Source organism: Falco rusticolus, chromosome 8 (assembly GCF_015220075.1).
Source record: "Falco rusticolus isolate bFalRus1 chromosome 8, bFalRus1.pri, whole genome shotgun sequence".
Lineage (NCBI taxonomy): Eukaryota > Metazoa > Chordata > Aves > Falconiformes > Falconidae > Falco > Falco rusticolus.
Genome location: NC_051194.1, coordinates 24,662,528 through 24,675,169, shown reverse-complemented (window position 1 = coordinate 24,675,169; position 12,642 = coordinate 24,662,528). Strand labels below are relative to the sequence as shown.

The 12,642-nt window shown below is 37.8% G+C and overlaps 1 protein-coding gene across 3 annotated transcripts in view; it reads left to right on the top strand.

The window, feature by feature from the left end:
- Positions 1-12,642, top strand: part of EPC2 (enhancer of polycomb homolog 2) — a 50,760-nt gene that overhangs the window by 24,974 nt on the left and 13,144 nt on the right. For 2 of the 3 annotated variants that reach the window (XM_037397225.1, XM_037397224.1), the window contains exons 3-9: positions 1,870-2,015; positions 5,225-5,431; positions 6,232-6,380; positions 6,634-6,766; positions 9,460-9,651; positions 9,944-10,033; positions 12,493-12,638. In XM_037397225.1, coding sequence (XP_037253122.1) covers positions 1,870-2,015; positions 5,225-5,431; positions 6,232-6,380; positions 6,634-6,766; positions 9,460-9,651; positions 9,944-10,033; positions 12,493-12,638 — 1,063 coding nt within the window. Of the gene's footprint in view, positions 1-1,869; positions 2,016-3,635; positions 3,746-5,224; positions 5,432-6,231; positions 6,381-6,633; positions 6,767-9,459; positions 9,652-9,943; positions 10,034-12,492; positions 12,639-12,642 lie in introns of those variants that run through there. The other variant, XM_037397226.1, reaches the window with a different exon arrangement.

The window sequence follows — 12,642 nt, the reverse complement described above, 5'->3', positions numbered from 1 at the left end:
GTTGGTGCCAACACTGTGCTCCCAGGTGGCTCTGCTGGGACCACACGGGAGAAGTTGGAGCAAAGCTTACAGGCACTGAAGATGGTAGGTAGCAGACTGGTTTCATCAAGTCCAGTGCAGGCCCTTGGCTGCTAGTTTGTTGTTTGGCTGGTCACTGGCTGTTCAGCTTATTGGACAGGATCATGTGACAGTCACCCCAGGTACTTTAAATCTAAGTGCATAGTTTGGCCTGATGACACTTTTAGTGCATTTTTACAGACTGAATTATTTTTTTTAAAAAGGGTCAGTTTTTTTCTCAAAACTTATGCCAGATGCCACTGGAGAAGCAGGATCCAGTGTTGTAAGCTGTAGTGCAAATATGGTGGTTAGAGGGAGAGCTGTGGGTCATGTGCCCAATGACAGTGTCTTAAAGTTGCCATGCAACTTTTTATTATTGAATTAATATTATTAATAATTCCATTTGATACATAGTTACAGTCTGCTATGTTAATTTCTTCTTGAAATAAATTTTTATTCTATGCTTACAGTGTGTGTGTTCATGTTCGGCCGGAGAAGCCTTCTCACCACGTGGTATTGTCAGAGTTTGTAGTTGAGCACTGTCTCTTCCGAGAGGTAGCAGTTTGCAGCTGGAAGTGGTGAGGGACTGCTTGTGAGCACTTCTCAGCTGTATCTGACAGAGCTTCCATGCGTAGCCAAGTAGATTACATGCTGGTAGTGGTTTAGCTATTCTGTTTCAGAAAGAGGGGTCTTGGGCTAGTTTGCTATATGGCAAGAGTATGCTGCTTACCACTTGTGTGTTGACTGGCCAGACCATGGGAGAGAATATACTATAATTTGCTTTAAAGATTTTATTAATTTTTTTTCAGTGTTTTCTTTTGTTCCTGGTCTTCCAAGCTTTTGTTTTAAGGCTTTCACAGGGGAAGAGTCTTTACTGGAAAGCTCAGTAGCAGAGGTTTTCTTGAAGTTAGTGCTCGGATATAGCCGTGAGTTAAGAGCATAAATATAAGTGCTGTTTGTCTAATAAGAACAGAATGTATTTCAAGAACCCTTCGCTGCTGTTAATACAGTTACTTGTTGATTGAATTATTTGGAGTGTTGTAGTTCTGCTTTTGGTGGGACCAGAAACTTTGTCTAAATGTGGAAAACTAATAGCACAATCTGTAATAAATGAGCTTTGCTGTAAAGTCAGGAACTTGCTCTTTGCTGAGTATGTGGGAATATTCAGGTTCTACATCTAGAGTTGAGTTGGTTTGGAAGAAAAGGTAACAATTCCCACAGTTAGTCTAGCATAGTTTGTGTCGCAGTTATATGAAGGAAAAAAAAATAAAAAGGTTTAGTCTATTAAGTATTTTAAGATTCCAGGTTTGTTAACTATTTAAAAATAAGCAACTGACATTTTATTGGAGCTTCAGTGTAAGTGATTTTTCTCCAAGTCTGGGATTCGATTGAAAATTATCTTAATTGTTAAGAATCTTACTGTGATACTCTGGAGGACCTTTATTATAACAACAGTAAGAAACATTGTTGCTCTTGTTTTGTAAAGATATATTAACATTTCTATGCATCTGTGGATTATTTTTTAACTAAAGCTTTTTTCCCTGTCACCCCTTCAAACCATTTGAAATAAAATGAAATTTCTTTGGTTCTTCTCATATTGGAAGTCAGACACAAGCAACTTCTAACTACTGTCTTGCGGCTGTTTTATGGGGAAACTTTTTAGCGTAATGAAAAAAGTATTACAATAGAGATGTGATAATCTGAAATTGTATCACTCATTTTATTTGATTGTCATATGCATGCTTCTGTATTTCCATAGTTTGTTGTTTCCCAAGCATTTCAGATTTTTCTGTGTGTATATTTTTGTTTCAGCTTTTAATCTGGACAACGAACAGCCAGATTATGATATGGATTCTGAGGATGAAACCTTACTGAACAGACTAAATCGGAAGATGGAAATCAAGCCGCTGCAGTTTGAAATAATGGTTGACAGACTCGAAAAAGCCAGTTCTAGTCAGGTATTGTACTGTGTTAAGAAATCATGGAGGTTTCTTGATGTCTGCATTTTCTGATGGGGTGGTTCTGGGTGGTTTTTCATTTGCTAATTCAGTGTTTTATTTCCTACTAACAGAGTAAGTTGTGTTTGTGTGAGTCTGCAGTTAAACAGAAATCACATTACTGTCCTTTATTGTCAATATTGGTAACTTTGAAGAAAAACAGGTGGGGAGGGAGCTTTGGGGGGCTGGTTGGAGGGAGTTGTTCTTAAATGCTAATTCCTGACCACAGCATGTTAGAGAGAACAGCTTAAAACATCTTGTTTTGCCTGGGTTGGTATGGAAGAAGCTTGTGGTGATCAGTAGGGCTATAGATTTGGCTATAAACACAAGAGAATCCAAAATCTTTTATTTCATTTGGTATGGGTGGACATTGACCTTAGTTGACATTTGAAGTGAAGCAAAGCATTTGTGAAGGTTGGGCCCTTGGAGTAGGAACTGCACAGATGCCAGAAAAAGTTATACTCAAATTCGGACTTGGAGGCTGGTTTCTTTGCTTTAGAAGCAGGTGTGTGCTGTGTGTTACTTGGTCATGGATAGAAGGTGCCAGTATCTTAACATCAGTTCCTATGGTATTCCAAGGTGCCAGTGTCTGGAGAAGGGTCTTAAAGCCAAAAATGTTACTCAAAAGTTACACCTGAAGGATCAGTTTCTGAAAGGCAAGTTTGAAATAGGTAGAGTTATTTCTCAGTGAGATGGATGTTTCACAGGAGAGAAAAAATCCATTGCAGGATCTGCAGCTCTGCCTCAGTTAGTTAGCCTGATTTAGTTCAATGCTATGTGTTGAGAGCCCAGATTTTGTCTTCTCTACGTCTTAGAGCAACTTTAACAAGGATTAGGTAAATATTTCTTACTGTGCTAAGAAGATGGGATGTGAAGAAAAAAACCTGCAGAGTACACTGGATGATAACTTGTAGAACATGTGGTACTTGGATCTCTTAGAGCTTTGATATAGTTAACACTGTTTTGACTTCCAGTTAAAGCAGTTCTGATTATCAGTTTTCAAGGTTAATTTGCATCCTCCTTATGTTCGTTTCATCTTTCCTGATTGCGTGAATAATGAAGATAAATTTAAGAACTGAATGATGTTTTCATAAAATAAAATATTATGAGAAATAAATTTTTCTCTGTGGGCAGCCGCCCCTTTCTCTTCCCCTTAAATGTAAATAACACCGAAACATAGCAGAACCAGAAAGTGGTTATTTAAGGAAGTCCATGACAGGAAAGCTGTTATGTGCACATGAAGCACTGTAATTGATTCTCATAGCATAGACTCTCTCTTTAAGGTGTGTGAAGAGAAATTCGTCTTCGCAGATTAAATCTGTGTGGAACTTCATGTATAGTATTTTTTGCCTGACTTCAGGGATTGTGAATTGTGTGTTCAAGCTTCTTGTCCTACTTTTAGGCTACAGAAAATTTTCAGCTGATATTGAGTAGCTCTGTTTTAAGCTCTGTGTTAGGAATGCTAAGATAAAAAAAATTCTTGCAGGTTACTGGAGCCTGGGAAAGAAAGAAGTTTGGCTGCCTGGCAGATTCCTTCCCCACATGGGGTTATAGTGCTCTCAAATCCTGCTTGGAGCTACTATACAGTTTGCTTCAGTTTACATGACTTACCTCTGAAATACAAAAGGATGCTGGTGGCAGTGCCTTCCTCGCCAAGGAGGGGGTTCCAGACATTCCTCTTGGGCTTTTTGGTAACCTGATTTAAGTAGGGAATATAGAGATTATTGCATCCATGTTACTTGCAAAAACAAGCAAGCAGGGTTAACTTAATGTTGCTAACTGTGCACTCAAGGCAGAGTAGATTTTTTTTTTTTAATTAAGAAATATGTTAATGGAAAAAAGGGAGCAGAGGACAAACAAGACTGAAATTGTTTTTAAGCACTGTTCACAGTGATGGAGCGATGTTTAAGTTGTGTGTTAGCTACATACATAATCATATCAACTTTTACATGTGGGTAGGATATGCTGGTGAGTATGTGTGTTTGATTAACCAGGCTAATGTCCATTCTAGTTAGAACAGATGCAAAATTATTGTTTTAATACTGCACAGAGGCATTAGTAGCCTGTTGGGTTTTTGGTGGTTTTTTTTTTTTTTTTCTTCTTTTGAAAACAGTTCTGTGTGTTTCTAGTTCTACTGTAGATTGCAAGGGTTTTATTCTGCTCTGGCTGGAATTAACACTTATGTAGTAGCAGTAGTTCTAGTTAGGATAGCCTTATTTTTCTGAAATGTGTTGTTTCTTTTTCTGCTTACCCTAATGTAGGGACAAGATTTAACATAGTTTGGCATGTTGTAGAACTGCAAATTTAGGTTGTCCAGTTGATATTTTTCAAGTTACAGGGAAGATGAAATGCTGCGCAAATTCTGTTTTAAGTAATATTAGAGATACTGTTTTCTTTTTATTTAATGAATGGTTTTCAGATGGTGTGAGCATGTTAAGCAAACATACTAGTTAATCAATGATGGGGTTTGCATTTATTTAGAGTCTGATTGCCATATAAAAAGCTGAACATTAAATGATAACTTTTCTTCTTTTTATTACCTGTGTTTAACTATCTCCTACTGAAATAACTTAGCTAAGGTGTGCACATCTTTGTGTCTCTGAGCTGTAATAAACAGGGACAGTCATTATCCTTTTCTATCACAAAATAAACATTTTGGGGTAAAAATTAAGAAACTGATTTACTTCAGAATATTTTCTGTCTACAGTAAAATATCTTCTAGTGGAATCAACATTAAACTGCAAAGAATCATACATTAATAATGGCTAACCAATAAGAAACTTCTGTTTTTAGGGAGAGAAATAGCCAAGTTACTGATTTTCAAATGATGATCTGCAGATTGTAGTAAGTCGTTTATATCCTGTGCTTGTAATTTTTTCAAACCATGTTTTCAGATTTCATGAAGAATTGATGAAGTGCTAGACTACTGTCTGAAAGTTTCTGAGAGATGATGATGCTAGTTCAGAAGAGTTGGGAACTATATATCTAACTTAGGAAGACCAAGTGGTGGCTTAAGTTCTTCCATTTAGATACTTTTTCCTCCCTTTACTCTTGTGCTGGAAAAGAATTAAGTTTATTTAGAAAGCATACAAGAGATGTGTGGTGATTTTTCTCCCTGTACCACCACCTCACCCCCATTTCAATTGCACCTTTTGAATTTTGTCTTTTAGCTCGTAACACTTCAAGAAGCTAAATTGCTGCTAAATGAGGATGACTACCTTATTAAGGCTGTATATGACTACTGGGTAAGAAAGCGTAAGAATTGCAGAGGGCCGTCTCTCATCCCCCAAATCAAACAAGAAAAGAGGGATGGCTCCACCAACAACGACCCTTATGTTGCCTTCCGGAGGAGAACTGAGAAGATGCAGACCAGAAAGGTAACTTGTCAGATTTCACTGTATTAAATCTGTCACTTTAAATCCTGCGGTCATAGGAATTGTTTTGATTCCTGCCCAGCATCTTGCAGGATCTGTCCTACGGTATCCACAGTTACTGATCTGATTATCTCTATTAATAGTTGCAATATTGGATGACCCAGCTAAACTTCAGACCTCCTGAATGATGTAGTCAGTGTGTAATCCATCAGTTCTCTATAGAGAATTTACAGTCTGTCCGTTTTTTAGAAAGCTGAAACTCAAAAGGTGATTTTTTTGTAGGTATTGGCACATAAACAAGCAGCTGCGGGACTTGCTAGGTTACAAACTTATTTTTCTGTGAAAAAGGGAAAAATGACGTTCCATTTGCCATGGAGTAAACAGTTCAGGTTTGTTATTTGTAGCATGAACTGATGTGAACTAGGTAATCTGTAATTACACAGTATTTTACATCAACTTTGTACACATATGTAGACAACCTTACCGTGTGCAGAATCAAGGTGGAAAAAGTGTTTTAGGAAGCCTTGAATTCCTTGTTCTGACAAACTTCTACTGGGTTGATACAGAATCTGATCAGACAAAGCAGGGGAGGAAATGGCTGAAAAGTTCTTTTTCAGTTTACTCTTACAAGTTAGTGTTTGTGTTTTGTGGCCTTGTTTACCAGCTAGGTTATGCTTTAGGAAAAGCAGCTTCTGTATGTACTTGTATGATTTTCACTTGCAGCAGCATTATGTAACTGTTTTTTGCTATTTATGCCTCCCAGGTTTTGCTTTTGACTTAAAATTTGTTTAATCTTTCAATAGAATCGAAAGAACGATGAAGCGTCTTATGAGAAGATGTTGAAATTAAGAAGAGAGTTTAGCAGAGCCATAACAATTTTGGAGATGATTAAGAGAAGAGAAAAAACAAAACGCGAGCTATTGCATTTAACATTAGAAGTTGTTGAGAAAAGGTAAAATTGCAAATTCTTATCTTTAAGAAGTCATTTATAATACTAAGGTTTTTAATTTTCATCAAATCTGAAAATACCTCCTATAATATATTCCTATATCGGTGCTAGTCTTCTGAACACATGCACGGCCGAAGACTTGTGTAGCACCATAAACTTCAGAAGCTAAATTAGAAAGGGTTTTATGCAAACTGTTTGTTTGTGTCTTTCAAGCAAGTGGAAGTACATTATTATATTTTTAATCGTGGTTTTTTAGGTACCATTTGGGTGATTATGGAGGTGAAATCCTCAATGAAGTGAAGCTTAATAGACCTGAAAAAGAGATGAGCACAACTCCATCCACTCTTCATAATGGAAATCATCACAAAGTTCAAGAATGTAAAGTTAAGGTAAGCTTTCTTCTGCTGTGAGTCTCTTGCTACCGGTTCCATCACCCTTTTGGATATACCCAGGAGATGTTCACATTGGAAAACTGAGTAGGAGGCTGCTGTGCTTGAAGGTAGAAGTCCAGGAGACTGCTGTGTTTTTTCCAGTTTAATGGTTGTTGTCTTTCCCACCTAAGTTTTTAAACGTTTGGCTGGCATTGCTGTTTGTTTCTGTGAACAGCAGTGTTAGACTAGTCTCCATTTTTCTTCTTGGTTCTGTCTCTTTTGTTGTAAGGTGAAGTAAATGGGAAGGTGTTAAATGGCTAGCGGGACCTCATGAGATTGCCAAGTATAGCGAATTGTTTTCCTTCTTACTTCAAAGGGAGACTAGTGCACTGAATTTTTCTGATGGTGGTGGTGTCCTTGAGCACTGACTGGCCCTCAGTGCAAAGATAGTACTGAAAATACAGGATTTTACTGAATTACAGCTAGAATGCCAAAGGACTGTAGAAACTATTCTGAACTGTTACTGATCTTTGATTAGTAAAATTTCCAGGTGCAGGAATGCATCTGTTACCTTGTTGACAGCTGAAAGAAGTTGTAAGCAACTAATGTTTTCAAAAACACTTACTAGAATTTGTAGCAGTTTGTTATTACTGAGGCCTGTATGCTTCTCAGTAATGCCGAGTAGACATTTTTATATCTGCTGCTACATGGCCCTCGGCATATTAGGTAAGTAGCAAACATAGGAAGGTGGAAGAAAGAGAGGCTAAATTTGGAAACCCCTAGTTTCTGCAAAAGGATGAGAGAGTGCTCAAGAGAGTGAGTGCGGGATGTACAACTCAAGTTGCCATGTGTGACACACTAGTTATTTTGTCTTTCTAAAACTAGCAAAGTTGTGGAGTGCTGTACTTAAAGCTACTTTGACAAAGCCTTCCTTTACATTTTTTTTTTTTGTTTTAATCTATAGAGGAACCTAATTAATCTAGTTTTATATTTACCTTGTTAGTAACATCTGGAGAATAAGAATGTAAGAATAATACGTAGCTAGAAATGCTAAACTTTAATGGTTTGGGGGTTTTTTTGTCTTACGAAGAAACTTATTCCACAAAAAAAAAAAATTTAAGAAAAATACAGCAAAGGGATCTCTATCTTCTGTCACTATTCAGTTCCAGTACCAAATCAGGTCATAATGTTTTGCATACTCATTATGATCTTCTTATGAGGACACTCTATACATCTGTGCAGAAGAGCATTATAATCTTTTTCCAAAGGATCCTAGTTGACCATGACCATGACTGTATTTGTTGGTTCTGGTGATGTGTGGTTCCGATGAAATTAAATGGAAGCTAATAATACCGTCACAAGCAGCTTACACTACAAGCAGCACTGTTGACAAATGTATCCATTTTGGGTTAATGTTTTTAAGATTGCTACTTGAGAATAAGGTTTGGTGGGGTTTTTTTGCAGTTAATACAAGCATTAATTGAAAAACTAACTGCTTCCAATCTTAGCATAATTGTATTACTACAAGTGATTGTCTGCTTGTCTTGTTTCTACTTCTTCATATCATGTTTCCTTTAACTTAAGCTATAAGTACCTACTGAAGTTATAAGTCCATATTTTCCTCCTTAGTGGCTATCCTTGCTTTAAAACATCAATAATAGAAGGTCGGTCATGTGTTTGGAACAAACAAAAACCATGAACAAACCAAAACAAAAACCCCAGGATACCGCTGCAAGCCATTTTAATGTCATTATAGTTATGAATGAAATACGGTGTAGAAGAAGGATAAGACCTAATGTTCCACCGTTAATGTTGCAAGAAAGAAATGCACCCAACTTTGGAATTAAGACGTGGTTTTGAGGAAATAACCTGAAATACTAGTTCCTATAAAATGCTTGGATGCCAGGCTGGGGAGCTGAAGACCTTTTGAAATTTGTATTTAGCACCCGCGACACCTTGTGGTCACGGAGTTTACTCCAAGCCCCCGGCCGCGGTTCTCGGGCAGGGGTCTTTGTTGGGCTCGCAGCTTCGCCTCTCCCGTTATGGAGCTCAGCTCCTTTACTAGGGCCGTTGTTGATAAGTGTAGTTTGGAGCAGACAAACACTTTTTCAAAACTGCCCTGGCTTTAACTTACAATAGAGAATTTTTCAAGTGGAGTAATCTGCCTTTGAATTTAAAAGCTTTGAGGTTTGATAGCATTTGTGTTCAAGAGAACGGTTTAATATTCATGGAGTTGCTTACTACGGGGGGTTTATGTTCGCAAGATCTTAAATAGCAAACCCAAATTACCAGTGCATCTTTTCAAAAATATAAGCTGAGAAACACGAAACAAATTAGATCGTTTCTTTTGAACATATCAGAGCAGGTCAGAAAATCAGAAGTGCTTACCACAGAAAACTGAGATTTCAGAAAGTAATCAGATTAGGATTTCCAGTTACAGTATACTGAGAGTACTACAAAGCCAGGAACCTCTTAAGTAGCCATGTGGCTTGAAAACTTTCAGCTTGTTTATTAATAAATACCCATAAAGACAATTGGAGGTAAATTTCTGGGTTTTTTAGTGTTTTAAGTAAATTTTTCTTTATGTATCTGAAATAGTCTGCAGATGCTGCATGGTGAGAGGCTCTGAAAGACAAGCAGTCATGTCTTCAAGGCATGAGAAAAGGAAAGGTTAATTATTTTTTTAAAATTTTTGTTTTTTTCACAAACAGCATCCTCATCATTCATCGCTAAAGGAGGAGGTGTCAGATGTTGTACGTCAAAAGAAGAAGTATCTAAAGAAACCTAAGATGGAGTGTGTAGTAACTCCTCAACAGCCCTCTGCTGAGCCCTTGCCTGTTATCAGCAAGAGTGACATTAAACAGTATGACTTCCACAGCTCGGATGAAGATGAGTTCCCGCAGGTAATACTCTGTTACAGCATCTCTGTGTACAGAAGGCAGAAATTTCAGTTGCCTGTGATTTGGTCAGTCTGGCTTGAAATGGAGAATAACTCTGTTGGACAGTGGATGTAGTACGTAAGGTACTTGGATAAACTGTGAGTAAGTGTTCTTCTTTGAAGCTAGGCTTTGGAGAAGCTTGTGTTTAATATATAAATGTGGCCGTTCATGCTATATAAATAAAACTTGGTATAATAAATAAAATTGTATTATATAAACGTGGCAGTTAGAAGAATGACTTTGTTTTCTGGTCTAGGTACCCTCACCAGTATCAGAAGCAGAAGAAGAAAATGATCCTGATGGATCTTGTGCTTTCAGGAGAAGAGCAGGATGCCAGTATTATGCTGTAAGACTGTCTGCTGTTGGATTTAGTGTGGTGTCTTTTGTTTTGTTGCTTTGTTGTTTTTTTTTTTTAATTGAGATTGTCGTTGTGCTACTGTAATAGTTCTTCTGTTCCCACTTTCACCACCAAAGCTTTGATGATTTGGTGATTCCAAAGACAATTATTCTCAATCTTTGAGAATTATTCTCATTGTATTGTTACTCTGTGATGTAAGGGAGAGAGGGTTCTTTTTGTCGGTTCCCGCCCCCCCCCCCCCCCAGTTTTCTTAGCACGTTCTTTCTTCCCAGATTGTAGAGCTCATTAGGAGTTAGATACTAGTTGTCCCGGTTCTCAGACCTGCTGACAGATCCCACTGGGGCATTGAGTAGAGTGCTGTTGAAGCAGAGGGGTTTACTCTGTTGAGGATTTTTTCATATAGTTGTCAAAATTTTCTTTTGAAAACAGTGCAGACTGTAGGCATATTGAAAAACACTAAATTGCAATCGCAAGAATGTGCAGAGGACAGAGACTAATTATAGATGTCCTGTCATCATCTCAGAACCACCGAATGATAGTTTTTTACCAAGCATGTACTTCTAGATGGGGAGCTCTAGGCTGCAGAGGACCAGGAAGGGCAACACAACACTGTGATGGGTCTGTTTTTTCTTCGCTTGCTTCCCATGGGAAGCATGAAGGTACACGAAAAAATAATTGTGTAGCTTTTAAAGCCACTTATAGGGAAGTCATCTAGTCACTAGGAAGGCTGTTTCAGAAGCCCAGACATTCCCCAGAATGCTCAGATTGTAGCATGGGCATCTCATACAAGTTGTACTGGAAATTCTTTGCCCAGGTCAGGTGTGTGCTGGCACTGCTACTGTGCCAGCTTTGCAGTGTCCTGCTGTGTTGTAGTCACTTTCAGAATACCACAGACAACTCAATCTTTCCCAGAATGTCAGTATTTTTAATTACTCCTCTTTTAGAAATTTATGAGTGGGTTATTTAAGACCATACTTGTCTGTTTGCCACCCATTTTTTGTTTGGCCTCTCGGGTTACTTGGTATTTCAGTTTGGGTGAGGGATTTTTTTTTTTTTTTTACTACTTGGTTGCTCATCTAATCACCTTTTCTGCTTAGCTTCAGAGGGTTAGCTGAAGCTTCTCTCCTGCTTAGAATTCATCCTTCTTTTTTTCTTTCCTTAGCCTGTGAGTTAATTCCTTTGCCAAAACAAGTTGATGTGACTGAAAACTTCTATTATTGTTCTTTCCTGTTAGTTTTCCATTGTTGTGTAGAAGCAGGTTTTTTAACAGCCTTAATGTTAGCCTTTTAGGTTTGTTTTTTTTAACTACTGAAGCCATTTGAGTCTTGGTTAACTCTTAACATAAATTGATTGAATCTACAGCACTACTGTTGCTGTAGTTTTAACCTGATCACAAAAATTGATAATGAGTATTTCTTAACCTGTCATATAAGACATTTCAGACAGCATTCAGCATTTCTGCTTGTAAAGATTATGCAATTTTGAGTTCATAATAATAATGAAGATATTCCTGGAGTGATAAAGATGCCCTAAGGTAAGCTGATACAGACAATACACTGTCAAGTTCCTGTAATTGAACGTTGTGTATTGGAACAAAGGCCGTTCAGATCAGCATCTTTACCTTTGGCAGTGTGTGTTTCATGAGTAAAACTAAAGGGCAAATTTTGGACTACATACTCAGGTTGCAAGCTATCTGAGTTGGGAAGTTTTGCTTTGTACAGCTGGTGATTCAGCAGGACCCTCTGATAAAGGAACAGGCTTTCTTGGGATTTCCTTTGTCACAATAAATACTAAAAGTATTCTTCTGTAGCACGACGCTTAGCATTGGAGTTGTGCGTACAGTTTTGAAGTATTTCTATCAATTATTTTTTATAAACTCATTTTTACAGACAAAAGCTTTTATGCTACTGACCCTTTATAGTGGGATAAGACGAATCCATGAGAAGGGTGGCCCCTCAGCTGAGTACAAAACATGGTGAGGGTGCAGCCTTGCCTGTGGGAAGTCCTTTGGCTTCTAAGAGTCTGAAGCCCAGAAGCTGTAACAAGTGAAGGATTTCTCCCTGTGTTTTATATCTTGTGACGAAGCACTGAAAGAGCCATTATCAGACGGGAGGTACTTGGCCAGATGGACCCATGTCTGAGTAGGATGGTTTTATGTGTTTCTTGGCAGAATGAATTAATTCTGGCTTGTTCTATATTTTCGTTGTGGCGTCTAATGTTATGACTAATCAAGGAAAGAGGGTTTTCTGCTTTGTGAATTCATGGGGGTTTGTTTTGTTTTCGTTTTTTAATCTTCCAAGTTCTTTTATGATCTGAGCATATTAATCAAGTGATAGTTCTGTGGGCATTTTCTATACTGTGGCCTGTGCATGATAATTACTTAGCAGTAACCTAATCGAAGTATACACTCTAAATGAGTGCAAAATTGCCTTTTTTTTTTCTTACAGCCTCGTTTGGACCAAACTAATTCTTCATATGAAAGCTCGGAATTGGCAGAATTGGACAAACTGAGGTTCAGGCATTGCCTTACAACTCTTACAATTCCAAGAAGATGTATAGGATTTGCAAGAAGACGAATTGGCAGGGGTGGAAGGTAC